General features: G+C 52.4%; 1 protein-coding gene across 4 annotated transcripts; it reads left to right on the top strand.

Annotated features, from left to right (window-relative positions):
* Window positions 1-506: 506 nt before the first annotated feature.
* KMT5A (lysine methyltransferase 5A) lies at window positions 507-18,133 on the top strand. 4 transcript variants are annotated; one of them, XM_068989754.1, is made up of 8 exons: window positions 507-516; window positions 5,835-5,866; window positions 7,053-7,209; window positions 10,290-10,509; window positions 10,891-10,978; window positions 13,820-13,879; window positions 16,120-16,310; window positions 17,103-18,133. In XM_068989754.1, the coding sequence occupies exons 1-8, from the start codon at window positions 507-509 to the stop codon at window positions 17,311-17,313; spliced, it is 969 nt and encodes a 322-aa protein (XP_068845855.1). In that variant the 3' UTR covers window positions 17,314-18,133. The 4 variants fall into 4 exon arrangements, with proteins under 4 accessions (XP_068845855.1, XP_068845854.1, XP_068845856.1 ...); XM_068989753.1 differs by having other exon boundaries at window positions 5,835-5,956; XM_068989755.1 differs by lacking the exons at window positions 507-516; window positions 5,835-5,866 and adding an exon at window positions 5,577-5,597.
* The last annotated feature ends 1,294 nt before the right edge of the window (window positions 18,134-19,427 follow it).

Below are 19,427 nucleotides of genomic sequence, written 5' to 3'. Positions count from 1 at the left end.
CTGGGGGCTAGGCTTCCCATAAGGGGTGGTCGAGAGGTCAAAGGTCGGGTTCCGGTCAAACGAGAGAAAAACCGGAAGTCCCCTGTGGTTCTACTCTGAGCCGGGGCCGCCAGCCGCGTGACTAAATCTCCCCGGGGCGGAGCTTCAGCCGCCAGAGGGAGGAGTTTGGAGCCCCCCAATGGCAGGGCAGCTCCCCTTCCAGCACAGCCAATCAACGCGGAGAGACGGTAAAATTTAAACCCCCCCCCCTCCTCCTCCGCTGAGACCTGTCCCGAAAGCGTTTGTAGAAAGTGCGGCCGCTCGCCCCGCCCCCCTGAGGAGGCGGGGAAAAGGGCGGGCTTTCCCTCCAGAGTTTGCCTATCACGGCGGGCAGCCTGAGGAGAGACGGGCAGCAGCGCCAATCAGGGCAGCAGCCGGGACCCGGCGGAGCAGTTGGCTACAGTTGTTGCAACTTTTTTCGAAAGCTGCGTTTCCCGGGAGATCCTAGGCGGTGACAGAGCAGGGCCATGGCTAGAGGTATTGGCCCCGGTGGCCAGCGCCGGGGCTGCTGGGTTGGGGGACGGGAGCAGCCTCGGGAAGGCGCTCTCCCGCCGGCTGCTCGGAAGGCGCGCGGGGACTAGTAGGGTTGCGGGGGGAGGGGCTGCGGAACCTTTCTCACCTCTTCCCCACCCTTGCTCCAGAAGCCCCCAGAAACCCCTCCCACTCCTGTGCTTCGGTTTCCCCTTTTTAAAGTGTGGGCACTTGGTGACCTGCCTCTCGAGAGGCAACGGGGCCATATGTCAAAGATGTTTGGAAACTAAAGCGACTAGCACCTCAAGGGAATGGTTGTCATTGATACAAATGAGGGGGAGGGCGAGGCTTCGCTTGCTTAGGGGCTCTCTCTGGTTTGGAAAGGAGGTGACCCGAGGTGAGGGCACAGATCGGTATCCTACTTGGTGGGGAGCGCGTCCGAGTGGACACCGCGGCAGGCGCCTTCCTTTCCCTTTCCACTCCCTGAGTCAGCTCTGCGCCGCCGGGGCGGGGACGGGCCCCGCTGGCCCACTTTGGGGTGAAACAGGTCCCCTGGCACCTCCCGGCGCGGCCCTTCGCGCCGCAGCTGATCAGGGCTCCTGCCCACGGGAGATGGCTTGGGTGGGGTTGTGCTGCCGCGAGGGAGTCGATGTCTCTGCCTGAAGTTCTTCGCACAATTAGTTTGCTATCAAGACAGACCCACGTTATGCGGCAAAGTGATCTCTAACCGCCGGTCGTTTCCAGCCACTGTGTCTCCTTCATGCAAAAACTTGAGCGTGCCGGTTCACTTGAATTATTATGTAAAAGAAATAAGTCGAGGTTTTACATTTTTCTCAAAATTCCCAGGATATTGCACGTTAGTAGGAATTTGCCTTAATGCAGTATGCAGGCAGATCTTTACCTTCTCAGCCACTAGGGAAGCCCAGGCTCCCCAGAGCGGTCATAATGAACAAAATAAGGAAATATTTATTGGGCTTCTTTGTTTTCAGCCCCTGCACCCAGTTGCATCATTTATTGTCGTAGCATCCCTTTAGGGTCTTTGGGAACAAGACTTACCTAGATTTTGATTAAGAAATAAGGCATAGTGAACTTCAAGTTAAAGAACTTCATAACGTAGTCCACAGAGAAAAGTAAGATGCCTCAAATATTCTTCTTCAGGAAAGTGTTAAGCATCTAAAAGTATATTTAATAATATCTGGCTAATTTATCTGACAAATCTGAATAAAATTATGAAAGTGAAAGTAACTCAGTCATGTCTGACTTTGTGGCCCCTTGGACTCTAGCCCACCAGGCTCCTCTGTCCATGGAATTCTCCAGGCAAGAATACTGGAATGGTTTGCCATTCCCTTCTCCAAGGGATCTTCCCAACCCAGGGATCAAACCTTCATCTCCTGCATTGCATAGATTCTTTACAGGCTGAGTCACCAGGGAAGCAAGCTGCTGAATGTTTCTAGGCTCTATTATTTAACCCTCCCAACCTTTTATGAGAAGATAGTGTTCCATTTCACAGATGTAGAAACTGAGGCTTGGGGAAGATAAATCACTTGCCTGAGAGTTATGTGACTAAGATACTGATAAATATGAAGATGCTTTAACATAAAAAATGTATACTGCTGTCCTCAAACTCAAGACACTAAAATACTAATTCATTCATTTGACAAGCATTTATTCATTACCTACTGTGTTCCAGGCCCTTTGCTAAAGACACAACAATGAACACTGACAGAGATAGAGCACAGTGACGCTAGAGGGGTGGGAAGGCTGCTGTAGGCCACAGTGAGGACTGTGTATTTCATCCTAAGAGCAAAAGGGTATGGTTAGGGATGGGAGGAGTGGTGAGAAGCACATGATGAAAATCTGTGTTCTTGGGGACCCCTCTAGCTCCGATAAACTGGAGACGGTCACAGTGGAAAGATGGAGACCAAGTAGGAGGCCGTCTGATAGAAGGACAGATCCTACCCAAACAAATACTTTTGAGGCTGTAAATATTTACATGATTGTAAAATTTCTAAACCAGAGAGGAGTTGCCAGATATCTGAACATTATGTTCATGTGACTTAGCAGGGCTCTCAAAGTGAGCTACAAGCTGTGAACAAAGACTGCTTTTCTAGAAGAAAAAGACTGACCCTTTATTTGAAGTACTGTAAATAATTCGATATCTGATGACACTAAATGCCCAATTTAATGATTTGCAAGAATAATGAAGCCTAAGAAATAAATAACTACAAATGGCGGGGGGTGGGGGGGGGCGGTGGGGGGGGAGTCAAGTGACTCAGTGAAAATCACTGACCATACATTACAAAGGTGATTCATAAGCCTGTTATGCTAGAAGCTGGGAACTCTCCTCTTCACTTTGGCTAAATAAGAGAGGTAGAGGGACTTCCCTGGTGGCCCAGTGCATGGGGTGAGGGTTCGATCCCTGGCCAGGGGAGCGAAGATCCCATATGCCTCCAGGCCAAAAAAAAAAAAACCATAAAACAGCAGCAACACTAACAAATTCAATAAAGACTAAAAATGGTCCACATCCAAAAAAAAAAAATTTTTTTTTTAATGAGGTAAAGTGGAACAAGCAAAGAGACAGAATGGCTAGAGTATGTCCAGTGACTTTGGCCTTCAGCTTCCACCTCTGAAAAATGAAAACAATAGTTTGTAAAGATTAACTGACATAATAAAGTACCTGTCTCTAGGGGATAATTATTATTAACCCTTATTAAGTATTTATTTCAATGGCCAAGAGGTTCACTTTGTTTCCCCCTACAGATTAAGCAAACTATTTTTTAAATGCACTACTGCTAAAATAGGTAATTTTAAATGATTTTGATGTGATGGGAAAAATTAAAGGGGCTTCCCTGGTGGCTCAGCCGGTAGAGTCTGCTTGCAATGTGGGAAACTATGGGGTCTCAAAGAGTAAGACACGACTGAGTGAGTAACTCTTTCAAATATTCAGTAAATGATAGCGGTTAGTATTATTGGTGATGAATTATATTTCTACGAGATCCTGGGCACCATTAAAAGTTTTTATTTCTGTGACTGGATATTTGTTATGCACATAGGAACCTCATGACAGAGAAAAGAAACTGTTCTACAACTTTACTGAATGATTTGTACTATATTTTTTAGCTACTAGAGCTGCAGAGTTGAGAGGAATGGGCGCTAGACTTGTATTTTAGTGTATCCTCTGCATCTGTGCACTAAAATAGAGGAAGATGTAGCCATGGGTATGTGTGTGGGGTGGGGGAGTGAAAATAGTATGAGAAATGGACAAGATGACTTGAGCAACTGTTTCCTGCCTCCAAACCAAGATCCCCCCGATTGTTTGGCAACAAACTGCAAACCCTCTCTGCCCCACAGAGGTAACAGACACTGTTTCAAATGGCTCAACCTGGGTGTCCCAGTGTCCCTTTGGAATCCTAAGTCTCTGCATAGTCTCTTGGATATTCAAGTGGGCAGAGTACCCTACCCTGCTGGAATTAGTGGTTGGGTGGAGATGGACTTCCCCAGCCCTGCTGTGAAAGATTTTAAAGCATGAGCTGATTTGGGAGGCTGTGTCCTGAGCAGTGCCTTACAATTTAATCCACCGACTTATCCCTTCTAAGAGGAGGAGGAGGCAGCTACTTAAAGTGATAGCCATTTGTTTATGTGGGTGTTGGAAGGTGCCCTCCGTAGGTTGTGGAATTCATTGATCTTGGTTTTTTATCCATGAGGATGCTGCAGCCCAGGCTGGGGAAGAGACTTGCCCTTTGTCACAAAGCACCTCTGGAGCAGACGCAGAGAGAGATACCCAATCTTTGCTTCCCAGGCTATAACCGAAGGCTGGATGCCCTGAGGTGTTTGTTTGCATCTATGACTTTGCACAAATACAGGGACTCTTTGTTGGCTGTGAGCCCTCAAACCCTAATGGCTACAGCACCGTGGTTCAGGGCAGTAATCTATGCCAAGATACCACAGTGCCTGGAACCCCTGCCTCCTAGGACGTTTCTCATGGGGGGACGGGACACTTGGCTGACCTGCTAATAAGCCTTCTGCAACGCCATTAGCTCCTCCCTACCTATTTCTATAACTGGTAAGTTAGTGGCTGGGAGTGTAGGCTCTGGGGTCTGTTGGCCTGGAAATCTAGTTCTAGTTCTGAGAACTTGGCCAAGCTCCTCACTTCTCTGAGGTGGTTTTCCCTGTCTGTGGAAGAGAAAATAATAAGGCTTCTACCTTCAAAGGGCTGCTGAGAGGTTTGAATGACAAGGTATGCAAGAGAAGCGCCCAGCAAACATGCTATTATAATTCCCGCTTCATCTCTCCAGGGACCGTACGGATCTGGTGCAGCCCGCCTAGGTTTGACATCTGACCTGATCACTTCTAGTTCTGTGACTCTGGGCAAGCCCCTGCATCTCCCTGAAGCCTCAGCATCCCCATCATAAACGGGGATAGCCGCAGGACCTGGCTCCCAGGGGCTTGCCGGGAAGGTTAAATGCCCACGGAAACGCTCCGTGAGCACAGGCTCGGGCACACAGGAGGGCTCTCGTTCACCGCTGCGCGCTGCGCCTGGCACGGACGGGTCTCCCGAAATATCCGTGGAGCCCGCGAGAGTGGGAGCCCGGCCGGCCGAGAGCCCCGGGCTGTCATTATCATGTTTCCCACCCCTTCCTCCCCGAGTGGCTGAGGACGCGCGAGAGGGGGCGCGCCCGAGTTGGGATTCGTCGCGGCCGCGGGCCCGCCCTCCTTCACTCCCTCCCTCCCTTCGGAGGAGTTTCTCAGCTCCGCCCCTGCCAGCCCCCTCCCCGGCCGGGAGCGGACGGTGGGCGGCGGCGGCGGCGGCGAGCGGGCGGGCCGCGGAGGACGCGCCGCCAGCGCCTCCCTCTCTGCGTCCTCGGTCCCGGGCCGGCCGGGGCTGCCGCGGCGCGCGGGTGCCGGGCCCTGCCTCGCAGGCCATGGGGGAAGGGGGCGCCGTGGGGCGCCGCCGGCCCTTCCCCGGGGCGCCGCGGCGGCGCTGGTGGCGGCGGCAGCAGCAGCAGCAGCGGCAGCGGCAGCGCTGGTGGCCGGGCCGAGGCGGCGAGGGCGAGGGGCGCGCCGCCATGGGCCTGGCCGGGCTGCAGGTGGGTGTGGCGGGCCCGGCCGCGCGGGGGGCGGGCGGCGCGCGGGTCCCGGCCGGGCCGGGCGGCGGGAGGGCGACGCGGGCCCCGGCCCGGCCGGCCGGCCCACCGCCGCCGGGCCCTCGGAACATGGCTGCGGCGGGAGGCGCCGCCGCGGCGCCCGGCCCGGGCGGCCCCGCTCCCCGCCCCGCCGCGCCCTGAGCGCCCCCTCCCCCGCTTCCCCCGGGTCCCCCTCTCCAGGCAGGAAGATGTCCAAGCCCCGCGCGGTGGAGGTGGCGGCGGCGGCGGCGGCGGTGGCAGCGACGGCCCCGGGCCCGGAGATGGTGGAGCGGAGGGGCCCGGGGAGGCCCCGCACCAACGGGGTAAGCAGGCACCCTTCCCGCACTCGCTCGGCGCGCCCCCAGGGGCCGTGCGGCCGGGCGCCCCCGCGGGCCCAGCTCCGAGAGCACGTGGGCGCGCCCGCGGCCCTGGGGCGGGGGTGCGGGCGGGGCGCCCGGCCGGGCAGCTTCCTTTTCTGCTGCCTGCCTGGGAGTGGCGTCCCCACTCGCTCCGCCATGACCCTGGCAAGCTCTGACCTCGGAAAAGTTTGTCTTTATGGCATTTCCACACCCCGAGACCCGGCCATCCCGGTGGCGGCTGCGCCTTCCCAGAGTGTGCGGGGCCTGCCCGGGGCCCACGGGGAGGTCACAGGTCTTCGCTGACTTGGTGAATGGCCCACCAGGCAGAAAGGCCTCCAGCAGTGTTTCTGGGAAAGCCCTCCTCCCGTTTGTGCTTACTCGGAGGAGAGGCCCCACACCCAGAGACACCAGCGGTGACCCGTACCGCCCCACCGGCCTGCCCACCGCAGTAGAGTAACCGCCCTAAATGCCTTGGTCTGCTGTGCTCCGCACTCGCCTAGTTAGCCTGAGAGAATTTCCCCAGCCGCAGCCCAGTCCCGCAGTCCTGGGGCTGCACAATTTGAGAGGGGCCGGGGTTGGGCTCATAGAAGGATCAAACAGTCTTGGCAATTCCTACCAGCTGACCTCAGGTCCAAGAAGTGGTTATTCAGGTTCCCTGAGGCCTGTCTGTGCTGGAGTTCCTGCAGCTCCTGCCAGGGCAGTCAGCTGCTGCGCAGAGGCCAGCTCTTCCAATTCTGGCCTCGTTTGCCTTGGTCACTCTAACCTTCTTGTTACTGGTAGGTTGCCTCCTTCTATGGATCTTTGTGGACAGCTGGTTCTCTTTGCTGGCCAGATGTTCCCCCTGCCCTCTTTAACAGACTAGAATTAGAGACCAACTTGGACCTGGGGGATTCTAAACCTTCCACTACTAGGCTTCCCCTAGTAACCCAGTTTTTGAACCATGTTTTTGTCCTTTTTTCTTTTTTTTTTGTCTTTTGGATTCGAGTTACCCCTTCTCCATCTAAATGTTGTAAGATCTTCTTCTTCAAGCCTCTTTCAGAATATGCATTTGTCGTTTTAGGAGAATGTATTTACCGGGCAATCAAAGATCTATACCTACATGAGCCCGAACAAATGCTCTGGAATGCGTTCCCCCCTTCAGGAAGAGAACTCAGTTGCACAATACGAAGTCAAATGCCAGGGGAAGCCATTAGCCGGAATCTACAGGAAACGCGACGGTAAGCCTCTGAAATGGCCCCCCTCTATCCACCGCTGACGGGGTTGCATCCTCAGTAATAATGTATATATGCTAGGTTTCCTTATCCAATCTTTTCAAGCCAAAGTTTGCAGAGTTTGAATCATGTCCTGTCTTGCTGAGAAGAAACATAGATACGGGGGGAATAGAGCCGCCTGTTCCAGGGCGTGTGCCCTGTTGGTCTAACAGGTTCTCCCTGTTTTTACAAGAGTTAGCATGTCCTTCAAGCTTGGTTTTCTTGCCAAGTTGCCAAAATAAGGCAGCTGGCATGTCGTTAGAGAGGTTCACAGGCACTAAAAGTACAGAAATGATGAGTCTGACTTGTCCAGACCAAGCTCTTGTACTGCAGCTGAGTCATGTGAACCTAAGGAACTGACTTCCTTCTCTTTTATGAGCTGGACTTGACCTCAGTTCTAAAGGTTCTTTCCACTCAAGTGTTCAGTGCTACTCTCTGAAGCAGCATACTCCAGAATGAGATTTAGAGTTAAAATGCTGAGCAAGAAAGCACTCGGTTATTGAAAGTTCTGTCTGGCCCTGCAAAACATGCTGAAACCTGTTGGAAATTTTGCTGTAACTCAAATATTCCCTTTTAAAGTTGTGGGGATGGGGGCTAGTGGTGAACTTTCTCCAGTTACTCTGCTCTAAAACTTGCTTTTAAAGAAACAGCAGCTACCAGCTGCTCCAGCAGCGCTATACAAGGAAGCTTTGTATTTGTTAACAGAAAGTGCCATAAAGGGATGGGGTAGCCCAACCTCTGGTCCAGATCTGAGAACCAGGGGCAGGAGCCAACCCTTGGCCTGATTCCCCCTGGTGATGTTATTTCAAATGGACTTAGATTCTAATCCTAGCTCTACCATTTATGAAAGGAAGGGTCACAGGCAGGTTACTATGGTTTTTTGAGCCTCAGTTTTTCATTTGTACAGTGGGAGAGAGGAGTCCTGCCTGAAGACCAGTTAAAGCATGGGTGCAAAATGCCTTTGTGAGCGAGTTCCCTGGTGGTCCAGTAGTTAGGATTCTGTGCTTTTACTCTCAGGAAGAAAGTTCAATCCCTGGTTGGGGAGCTAAGATCCTACAAGCCTCATGGCACAGCCGAAAGAAAAGGGAGGGGGACTTTGTGAGCACGCCATACTGTCAGCCCATTTTCCGCTGGACGGGAAGCATCACAGCCTGCCCCTCCCTGCATCCCTGCTTCCGCAGCACTTAGGCCAGTACTAACCACACTGAGACTTGGGAAGGGCCTCTCTCTAGATCCCATAAGCCAGCCTCACATCCCTTCTGGGATGGGGCGGGATATAGATTGTCCTGAATGGTGACATGGGGCACAAGTTAGCTTATTTGACTCAAAGTGTTACTACATGGTGACAGTTGAAATGGGGAGCTGGATGAACACTGGAGGAGACCCCCATAGACCGGGCGTCTATCCATGATTCTCGTCCTTTTTCCTGCCTTGATGCAGACTTACGTGATAGCTAATGTTCATGAACACCACCCACTCCCAAGGTTACGCCCGACGTCTTGGCCTTAACTCCCTCTTATTCCACTCAAGACAGTATGTCAGGGAGCACTGTCTGTCTGGACCATCTGGAGAATGGTCTGGATGGCTGCTGATGTATTTATTTTTTTCTTTTGTTTGTTGAACTATTATTCAGATATCCTGACGTTCACCATTTTAAAGGGTACAGTTCACTGGTTTTAGGTATACTCACAGATTTGTGCAGCCATCACCTCTGTCAAACTCCAGTACATTTCCATCACCCCAAAAAGAAACCTTGTACCTATTCACAGTCATTCCCCATTCCTACCTTCTCCCAGCCCTGGGCAACCACTGATCTGTTTTCCATCTCTAGATTTGCCTGTCCTGGGCATTTCATATAAATGGAGTTGTAAAATATGTGACCTTTTGTGTCTGGTCTCTTGTACATTATAATGTTTTCAGGGTTCATACATGTTGTAGGCTGTCCGTACTTCATTCCTTCCTGTGGCTGAATAATATTCCGTCGTGTGGATAGACCACATTTTACTTACCCATTCATCAGCTGATGGACATTAGAGTTGTTTTCACTTTTTAGCTCTTATGAATAAGCTTCTGCAGGCATTCATGTATAGGTTTTTATGTAGACATATGTTTTTAATTTTCTTGATAGATGCCTAGAACTAGAACTGCTGAGTCAGATAATTCTCTGTCTAACATTTTGAAGTCTGCCAAACTCTTTTGCAAAGTGACTGCACCATTTTGCATTCCCACCAGCAATGTAGTATTTATTTTTTTAAAGTAAAAAAGAATTTTATGGAAAAAAAAAACAGTTCAATACTGATGTTCCATGAGTATTTTTAGTAACAAGTCATTGGCGACGTCCCCCACAACACACTGAACTGCTATTGGGGCACCATGCTGAGAACCACTGTGAATGCCATGCTTTGACCCTGTTAGAAGAGGGAACTAAAAAAAAGAATCTGAAATGAATCATGCCAGCGAGCTAGCCCTTGGGGAAGAGGTCTTTGTTGGGGAGAGGTTCTGCTTTATCACCTTACTTCCGTCCACCAGTGCTGCCCCACTCTGTAGGGACTGAGCTTTTCCCCCCTGGAGCCCATTTCCTCAAACGCCATCGATGGAGCCCTCATGCCAGTGTCGCTGGCTGTGACGCTTCTGCTTCAAAGGCTCTTCCTTCAAGATGCAGACAACCTGATGGGTTGATTAATCACAAGAGCAGAATCCAATCACAATACATATATATCAACTTATCGTGGTCTAATACTTCAAATATCTTATAATTGTATTGATCAGTCATACCTCAACAAAGCTGGAAAAGTGGGGGAAAAAAAGATGCAGAGACCAAAAGCTCTGCCTAGTGTCTGGGTCAACAAGTAAAGCCTGATCTTTTCCCCAAGATACTGGTTAGTGGACACCAGGCTTAACAGCCCAAGGGCACTACTGCCCAACACGCCCCCACCCGCATTCCCCCAATCTCCTCCCCGAGCCTGTCTTAGCAAGCAGCCGAGGGCTGGAAAGTGGGAGGTGTCAGGTCCAGAGTCAGCCTGTCTCTCCCCACCCTCTGCCCACAGAGAAAAGAAACTCTGGGAATGCAATACGAAGCTCCATGAAGGCCGAGGAACAGAAGATCAAAGACGCCAGGAGAGGTCCCCTGGCACCTTTTCCAAACCAAAAATCTGAAGCTGCAGAACCTCCCAAAACCCCGACCTCGTCTTGTGATACTCCCAATGCAGCTGCTGCCAAGCAGGCCCTGAAAAAGCCCGTCAGGGGCAAACAGGCCCCCAGGAAAAAGTAAGTGCTCCCTGGAGCCACTTCTCACGCAGGGCGACCTGCTGGGTACCAGCTGGGGGGAGGCCGCCCACCCTCTCAGGCCTTTGAGCTATTAAGGCTCAGGTTCCCGAGACACCACCAGGGATACTGTTACTTGTCCGCGTCCTGGTCTGCCTCAGGTCCAGAGCCCCGACCCTGCTGAGAGTAGGCAGCCTGCCTTTGGCACTCTTTCTGAGGCTGCTGTGGGCAGGTGAGCTGAAGTGACCCCGGGCCACAGTGGACAAAGGTGTTTTAAGTGACCCGATTTCCAAGGAGCCTGCTCCTAAAGGGTCGCCTGCCTCCTGGCTGTGAACATGGTCTCAGCACTAACGCTTGGTTCCTCCTCTTCCTTTCCCACCCCAGAGCTCAAGGAAAAACACAGCAGAATCGCAAGCTCACAGATTTCTACCCTGTGCGAAGGAGCTCCAGGAAGAGCAAGGCTGAGCTGCAGGTAGGGTCATGTGTTTCAATTCCGCTCTCAAAGGGGCGGGGTGGCCTGGTGGGCAGTGCTCACTGCGCACCACCTGAGCTCTCTTTGCATCATCACGGGAAAAGTCTCTTGGCCTCCGCGGCCCCGATGTCCTCCTGGGTCTAGTGGGGGTCATCATAACTCCTTTGGGTCACTGTAGTGCTTAGTTAAGATGCTTCTGTGAAGGAGCCCTGTCGCCTGTAATGTGGGGTATGGGAAGTCAGGACCTGCAAGGCTTTGGCAGGGCCATTGGAGCCTGAGACTGTGGGGTGGGCTGTGTGCTCTCTTAGAGAGCGTGTTTATCTGCTGTCCAGAGGTTTCCTGTCTCGAGATGATGAAGAGCACTGGCTTGGGAACTACTTCCTGGCTGTATGACCTCAGGGCTTAACTGCTGTCTGCCTCTGCCATGTCCTGTGAAATGGGATAATGTAGTCGAGCCCTGTGCAGTGGTTGGGAGGGTCACGCACGTTAGTGAACGCGCATGGAACACTAAGAACCGTGCCTGGGACGCAGTGAGGACCTATTAACCCTTGTCACCATTGCTTCCCCCGCATTGTCCTTTCCTGGGGCTCCTCTCTGGTCTTCCCCACGCAGCCACAGAACCTGCGAAAACCAGGCAGGAAGACCAGCTGGGCTCTAAGGCCCCCGCCCGCCGTGTTTGCAGAGTGCTGAGCTGTGCACAGTTGATCAATATTTGATGCAGTGAGGTGTGGTTATTGCCTTTCTGTTAGGGAAACCCAGGGTGTGGCCTGGCCCTGCAGCCCCCAGCTGCTTTCATCCCCCCTCCCACCCAGGGGCAGCAGAGCAACCTCTAGGCTTGGGAGGAACGTTCAGGACTGCCGCCCCCATAAGGGAGGTGGGGGACCCTGGCCTCTCAACCCTCAGACTCTTCCGCATTTGGACGTTGAATCTGTAGCTGTACAGACGGTGAGGCAGCATCTCTGTGTCTCCTTCTTTGAATTGACAAGACTTCATTTTTTAAAAAGGGGGGAGGGTGTCATTTTTCTCCCCCGAGAGAGAAGCTCTGGCTGTATTTCCTTAGAAAGGCAGTGTCTTTCAGCCAAGAACAAGCTGTTACAAGCTGTTTGCCTGCAGTGGGAGGCTGTGCGAGGTCAGCCTAGAGACAGCACTGCAGAGGGCGAGGCGGTGCCAGCCCCCAGCACCCGGGACACCTCCCAGCTGCGGTCAGGAGCCGCAGAGCCCACAGAGGGAACCTGGGGGTCCACCCAGCGCCGCTGTGGGCTGCAGGGTGGGGGAAGCCTGAGTTGGCCTTTTTTAATTAAAAAAAGAAAAACCAGGGACTTTTCTTTCTGGAGGAGTGGAGGCTGCAGTGGGTGTGTTGCCAGAGTGCTGAATTCTACCGCAGGCGAGCGGAAAGCAGCTGGCAGTGGCTCCCCAAAGCTTGGTCTGCAGGCAATCAGGCCCACTCTGTGGCTGGATGGAGAGCCAGGGGCCAGGGAGAGCCACGCTCTGCCCACCACCGTTTGTGTTGGCTCTGTCGGGTGGGCATCCTGGCCAGGTGATGGCGGGCCAGGCTGGTGGGGCTGCGGCTGGCAGAGGTGAGGCCTGAAGGCAGGGCAGCCGGGTCTCTTGGGTGAGGCCGATCCCAACCTGACTGCCCTTCTGGGCCAGCCAAAGCCGAGGTGGACAGGGCATTAGGGGAGGGTGTGGGTAGGTGGGGCGAAACAAACAAAGAGCCCCGAAGACACCTCATTGTGGCTGAAGACGGAGCAGGCGGGGCTCAGTCCAAGGTCCAAGTCCAGGGCAAGAGGGTGGAAACAGGGCCCTGGAGAGATGCCCTGAACCCCTTGTTGCTTCGCTGTGGGAGCCCCTTCTCTGGTTGGCCTGGCCGTGGGTGGGTGACAGCCCGCACTGGGCAGGGACTGCAGTGTTGGCAGTGCCCTGGCCGCGTCATCACCAGCCCAGCCCAACCCTGGCTCTGGCATGCAGAGCAGCCTGCTGACTCCGGCTGGGCACGTCTCGAGTCCTTCCTGCCTTCACCCTGGTTCGCACCTTGCTCGCTTTCCAGGCCCTCGGTCCCCCAAGGACCGACTACTGCTGCAGTCCTCTATAGGACGCTTGGAGCTAGTTGTTCACATGTCCCCAAACCCTCCCCAGAGTAAAATGGACTCCTTGGCTGCACATTCAGAGTGTCTCACCTGGCCCCAGCACGTCTCCTCTGTCTCATTCTGTCCCAGCAGGAAAGTCCCTGTCCCCACTGCCCACCACCTATCCCAGTTTTCCCACGATTACTCCCATCTACTTCTGCATGCTTATAACTAATTATTTAACAAGGTGGTTGTGCCTGTGCGTGTGGGGGCGGGGGATTGTTGCCTTGAGGGCTCACTACGTCCAGGTGCTGTTCTCGGCCAGGAGATGCCACAGTGAACAGGGTGGACGTGGTCGATGGTGGGTACACACCTCTTGTCCAAGTGGCGCAGCTTCTGATCAGTTTAGCCCTGGCTAATTTTATATGCAGTCAGAGTCCTGATTCTTACATGTCCATGATTTAGATATTTTGTAAAAGTCTGTGTGGGCCAAACAGAGCATGGCCCCAAGCCACATTCTGCCACAAGCCCTATTCTGCCCTCGAGGCGCCCCGTCCCCCTCCTGGCCCACCTGAACGCCAGGTGATGAACGGCCCACCTGAGACAGGCAATGAGGAAAGGATGGGGGCTTGGTGGCCTGGACATCCCTGGGGACCGATGCCATGTAGGCTGACTGAGTGGACCCTGTGGCGGCCGGGACTCCCAGAGCGGCCTTGGTGAGAATGCTGACGCACTTCTTGTTTTTTTGTTTTTTTTTCTTTCCCTCCCCATCCAGTCTGAAGAAAGGAAAAGAATAGATGAGTTGATTGAAAGTGGGAAGGAAGAAGGAATGAAGGTAAGGGGCCGCAGGGCCCACCGTGTGGAGGCTGAGGCTGTGAGATCACGCCCTCCCTGGTCCAGAGGCCCATGCAGGAGTCAGGCTGCCTAGATCTTCTGATGTCGCTGTGACCAGGCAGACTGTTGCAAGCTGTCAAGGGACTGAACCCTAAAAGTATCCTTAAGGGAATGCCTCCTGAGGGAAATGAGATACTGTCCTGTGGAAACTTCTCATTTATTTATGGCTGTGCTGGGTCTTCGTTGCTGCGGGGACTTTTCTCTAGCTGCGGTGCGCGGGGGCTACCCTCTAGGTGATGTGCTCAGGCTTCTCGTTGCAGTGGCTTCCCTGTGGAGCACGGGCTCTGGGGCGCGCAGGCTCCAGTAGCTGAGGCTTCTGGGCTCTAGGGCACAGGCTCAGGAGTTGCGGCGCATGGACTTAATTTGCTGCTCCGCCTTTGTGAGATCTTCCTAGACCAGGGATCGAACCTGTGTCTCCTGCACTGGCAGGCGGATTCCTACCCACTGTGCCACCACGGATGCCCCTGAGGAAACTTTTCATGACGAAGGACTTCCCTCACAGTCCAGGTTAAGAATCCGTCTGCCAGTGCAGGGGACTCGGGTTCAACTCTTGGTCAGGGAACTAAGATCCCACATTGCCACAAGGCAGCTAAGTCCAAGTGCCCCAACTTCTGAGCCCATGCGCTGCAACTAAGATTTGACACAGCCAGTAAATATTTCTTTTTAATCACGATGAAATTTATACATATGTATGTAACTTACCATCGTAACCGTTCTTTAAGTGTAAAATTCAGTGGCATTAAGTACATTCTTCATTCACAGTTATGCAACTATCCCCCTGTCTAGTTCCGGAACCCTTTTGTCCTCCCAAACGGAAATCCCGGACGCACCAGTAGCCACTCCCATTCCCTGCCCTCAGCCCCTGACAACCAGTCTGCTTTCTGTCTCTGTGGATTTGCCCCTTCTGGACATTTCATACAAATGGAGTCATAGAATGTGTAGCCTGTTGTATCTGGCTTCTTTCATTTAGCATGACACTTGGGGAAACTTTTAAAAGGACAGGCTCGTTTTTTCCTATACTGTTTTCCTGGGAAATGGCAGTGCCCAGGAAGATTTGCTTTTCTCTCGCGTGCTCAGTTGCTTCAGCTGTGTCCTACTCTTCACGACCATATGGATTGTGGCCTGCCATGCTCCTCTGTCCGTGGGATTCTCCAGGCAAAAATACTGAGTGGGTTGCCATTTCCTTCTCTCTGGGATCTTCCTGAGCCAGAGATCAAAGCCAGGTGTCATGTCTTCTGCATTGACAGATGGGTTCCTTACCACTAGCGCCGCCCCCTATTTTAGTATATTTCAGACACATTGGGACCATGAGAGGGGAGGAAGTCTCAGTGGTAGTGGCCAGATGGGTCTGGGCTAGGACCCAGGGGATGGGAAGCTTCAGGTTCCACCTGCCACTGAGGGGAATCTGAATTTAGTTCTGGGCCTCTCAGCCAGTCACCCTCCATCTCCATTTAAAATGGAGTGCAGGAGGAGGTCAAAATAAATGGAGTGAGGTGAAACCCAGGCGTGTACATTATGGACTAAAGGAGAGACTCAGAATGTCAGTTCCTACTCTTCCCCTAAAGAGTAGGCCAGAATGTGGCTTTGAGTCTGTGCTACATCACTTCCTAGCTTGGTGGCCGGGGAGACATGACTCTGCCTGTCTAATCCCTAATTTTGCAGGTTTTCTCACCAGCAAAATGGGGCAGCACCCACCTAGCAGATCTCTCAGGATCCCACATAACAGTGCTTTGCAAACGAACACAAGGGAGCTCTTTGGGGTGATGGATTCTGGCGATGGTTGCACAACTATGTATGCTGAATGGGCTTCCCTAGTGGCCCAGTAGCAAAGAATCTGTCTGCCAATGCAGGAAACACAGGTTCAATCCCTGGGTCGGGAAGATCCCAGGGATCCGGAGAAGGAAATGGCTACCCACTCCAGTATTCTTGCCTGGGAAATCCCATGGACAGAAGAGCCTGGCGGGCTACAGTCAATGGGGTCGCAAAAGAGTTGGACACGACTTAGTGACTAAACAACAACAATATGCTGAATGATACCCTTCAAACCATGCGTGTGAAATGAGTGGATTTTATGACCTACTGCAGTAAGGCTGTTCAAAGAATGTATTGCAAGCTGCTGGCCACTCACAGTGGCATTTGTTGATGTTTATGAACCAATCCTCTCTCGGCACCTCCCAACAGATTGACCTCATCGATGGCAAAGGCAGGGGCGTCATCGCCACCAAGCAGTTCTCCCGGGGTGAGTTTGTGGTGGAATACCATGGGGACCTCATCGAGATCACCGACGCCAAGAAGCGGGAGGCTCTGTACGCACAAGACCCCTCCACGGGCTGCTACATGTACTATTTTCAGTATCTGAGCAAAACCTACTGGTAAGTCCCCTGGGGCTTCTAGTGGCTCTTCCCCACCCTGGCAGAGGTGCAACCAGAGGGCCACCAAGGGCATCGTGACTCTTCTTTTGGCTCCAGCTTCTTGCTTGGTGCTTGCTGCCATTTTTCAAAGCTGCAGTGCAACTCTTCCTACCCTTAATTCCCCCCCTCCACACACACACCACTTCCACTTTTAATTCTGGTGATTGAAGCAGTTCTGGAGGCAATCTTGGCCACCAAGTGGTGGACCCGTCATGTAAAAGCCCGCAGAGGGGCTCACCTGGCCTTCCGCCTGGGGCATGTGACCAGAGCAGCTCTGGGAATCGCTGATTTCTCTGTCCCCTATGCGATGATATCAGTGATTGTTGTTTTATTTTATTTTTTAATAGACTGTATTTGTAACGTTCCCAGCAAAACTGAGTGGAAAGTAGAAAGAGTTCCCATATATCCCACCTGCCCCCACCATCCTGCACAGCCTCTCCCCTACCCTCACCAACAGAGTTGATTTTTATTCATTTATTTATTATGCCAAACTCCACAGTCATCTCTGGTGCTTCCACAGAGTCTTTTGCATTCTCGTCTACACTCCCCCACCTCCCGCCCAAATACCCCATACCCAGTGCCCCTCTGGGCTCTTAAAGTTACATATATATATATTTTGAGTTGAATTGCTTTCCCAAAAACATGGCTATAAATCACCATCACCCCACCAGAACTGAGAGCAAGCCCTGACTCAAACTGGGTTCAAAAGCCTCTTTATCAATTTAATCCTCTGTCGCCCTCCCTCCCGGCCAGCGTGGATGCAACCCGAGAGACGAATCGCCTGGGAAGACTGATCAATCACAGTAAATGTGGGAACTGCCAAACCAAACTGCACGACATTGACGGCGTGCCTCACCTCATCCTCATCGCCTCCCGTGACATTGAGGCCGGGGAGGAGCTTCTGTATGACTATGGGGACCGCAGCCGGGCTTCCATTGAAGCCTACCCCTGGCTGAAGCATTAACCCAACGGTCCCGCCCCCTCCCCCCTTCTAAGGACAAAGTGCCCTCAAAGGGAATTGATTTTTTTTTTTTTACATACTTAATCTTAGCAGATTACTTCAGATGTTTTTAAGAAAAAAGTATATTAAGATGCCTTTTCACTGTAGTATTTAAATATCTGTTACAGGTTTCCAAGGTGGACTTGAACAGATGGCCTTATATTACCAAAACTTTTATATTCTAGTTGTTTTTGTACCTTTTTTGCATACAAGTCGAACGTTTGTGCTTCCCGTGCATGCAGTCCAAGACTCAGCACAGGTTTTAGAGGAAAGAGTCGAACATGAACTAGGAAGCCGGGTGACGCACCTGCCTCCAAACGAAGAGCCAGGACTCTCTCCCCCACTCCCCACATACCTGCCCCCTGCCCCCTGCCCCCAGCATCCCAGTGCCAGGTGGGCTCCCCCAGGGCCTGGATGGGATGTTCCCAAGCTCTTGTTTGTCCTGACATCTCGACAGGCGCACATTGAAGTGTATGAATATTTTTTAAAAAAAGGTTTCACAGTAAGATAGTCTTCCCCTCTGCTTTCTCGAAAGCTTACTGACCCGGTGGCTCACGGGCCAGGCCTCGATTTACTCTTCCACGGGCTGCCGCTTTTCCGGGCACCTTAAAGCATCAGGGCGGGGAATCAAAGGAGACGTGGGCAGGGACAAGCATTGCTTACCTAGCCCTTGCAGGGGCAGGGTTTCCCGAAACTGGGTTAGTTTCTTTATAGAAATGTGAACACTGAATTTATTTTAAAAAATAATAATAAAAATCAAAAAAAAAAAAGACAAAAAAAAAAAAAAAAACCACAGAAGACAACTTACATGTATATAGGTCTTGAAGTGAGTGAAGTGGCTGCGTTTTTGTTTTGGGTTGTTTTTAGTTCAGCTGTTTCTTTTTCCACCCTTGGTTTTGCTTCTGTAGAAGAGATATGAGATGGTACACTATTCTAATCTAAAGTTTTGTAGTGGGACCAGAAATTACTTACCCAATTCCCCACCCCCTCAGCCCCAACCTGATTGTGCTTGGGTTGAAAGCCCAGACCTGCTGTCAAGGCTTCCATGTGCCAGACCACCTGGTGTCCTTCCTGTAAAGCTGCAGCCGTGAACCAAAGAGCGAGCCTACAAGCCCCGAGAGGCAGGGCCCCTACACTAGCCGCCAGGGGGCCGGGGAGCCGGCAGGCCCAGGGGTCATGGCTGAGGGCCAAGTGTTCACCTCGACTGTGACAGCAGGAGTAGCGGGTAGCTTCTTCCTGAAGGGGGGACCGACTCCCACTTTCTGTCAACTTGTAGTTCAGGGGCCTGGGGCTCCAGAGCTGCGATCTGGGGTCTCTGGCGCAACCCCACCCCACCCCCCGACTCCCAGGTAAATGTGAATGGAGACAGGTATGAGAACCTGTCCTCAACTTCAATGCCCCCCAGCCCCGGCCTCATGACGGTGCTACCTAAGGAAGTCTTCCCCCTCCCATGCCCACCCCCACCCACCAATCCCACACTTGCCTGGTCAGTGGTCAGCAAATTGGAGGAGGATCCGATGGGAGTGTGTAAATGTGAGATAAAATGTCTTGGTTGTACCTGTTTGTGGTTTAGCTTTGTATTTAAGAAAAGGAAATAAACTTGAAAATTATTTGTCATCATAAAAATGAAACAAATTAAAATATTTATTGCCAGGCGAGGCTACCTGTGTCATTCTGTTGTTTTTCGCAAAGCGGTGGTAGGAAAAGGTAATGCACTTTCTGTTTCTTTTTGGGGCCGTACCACGTGGCTTATGGGGTCTTAGTCCGCAACTAGGGGTTGAACCTGGGCCCTCAGCTGTCAAAGCATGGAGTCCTAGCCACTGGACCACCAGGGAATTTCCGTTGTTTTTTGTTGTTGTTCCATTGGGTCTTTGTTGCTGTACTCAGGCTTTCTCTAGCTGCGATGAGGCAGGGCTACTCTGGTTGTGGTGCGCGGGCTGCTCATTGGAGTGACTTCTCTGTTGTGGAGAACAGGCTCTGGGGCATTTGGGCTCAGTAGTTGTGGCGGCATGGGTTTAATTGCTCCTCAGTATGTGGAATCTTCCCAGACTGGGGATTGAACCTGTGTCTCCTGAATT

Source organism: Capricornis sumatraensis, chromosome 17, assembly GCF_032405125.1.
Source record: "Capricornis sumatraensis isolate serow.1 chromosome 17, serow.2, whole genome shotgun sequence".
NCBI classification, from domain to species: Eukaryota; Metazoa; Chordata; class Mammalia; order Artiodactyla; family Bovidae; genus Capricornis; species Capricornis sumatraensis.
This window is presented reverse-complemented; position numbering and strand designations above follow the sequence as displayed.

What these genes read in the sequence shown, in the direction of transcription:
- KMT5A (XM_068989753.1), top strand. An exon ending in GGAGGCCCCGCACCAACGGG is followed by an intron (nt 5,957 to 7,052) that starts GTAAGCAGGCAC and finishes TTGTCGTTTTAG; the next exon opens with GAGAATGTATTTACCGGGCA. An exon ending in AATCTACAGGAAACGCGACG is followed by an intron (nt 7,210 to 10,289) that starts GTAAGCCTCTGA and finishes CTCTGCCCACAG; the next exon opens with AGAAAAGAAACTCTGGGAAT.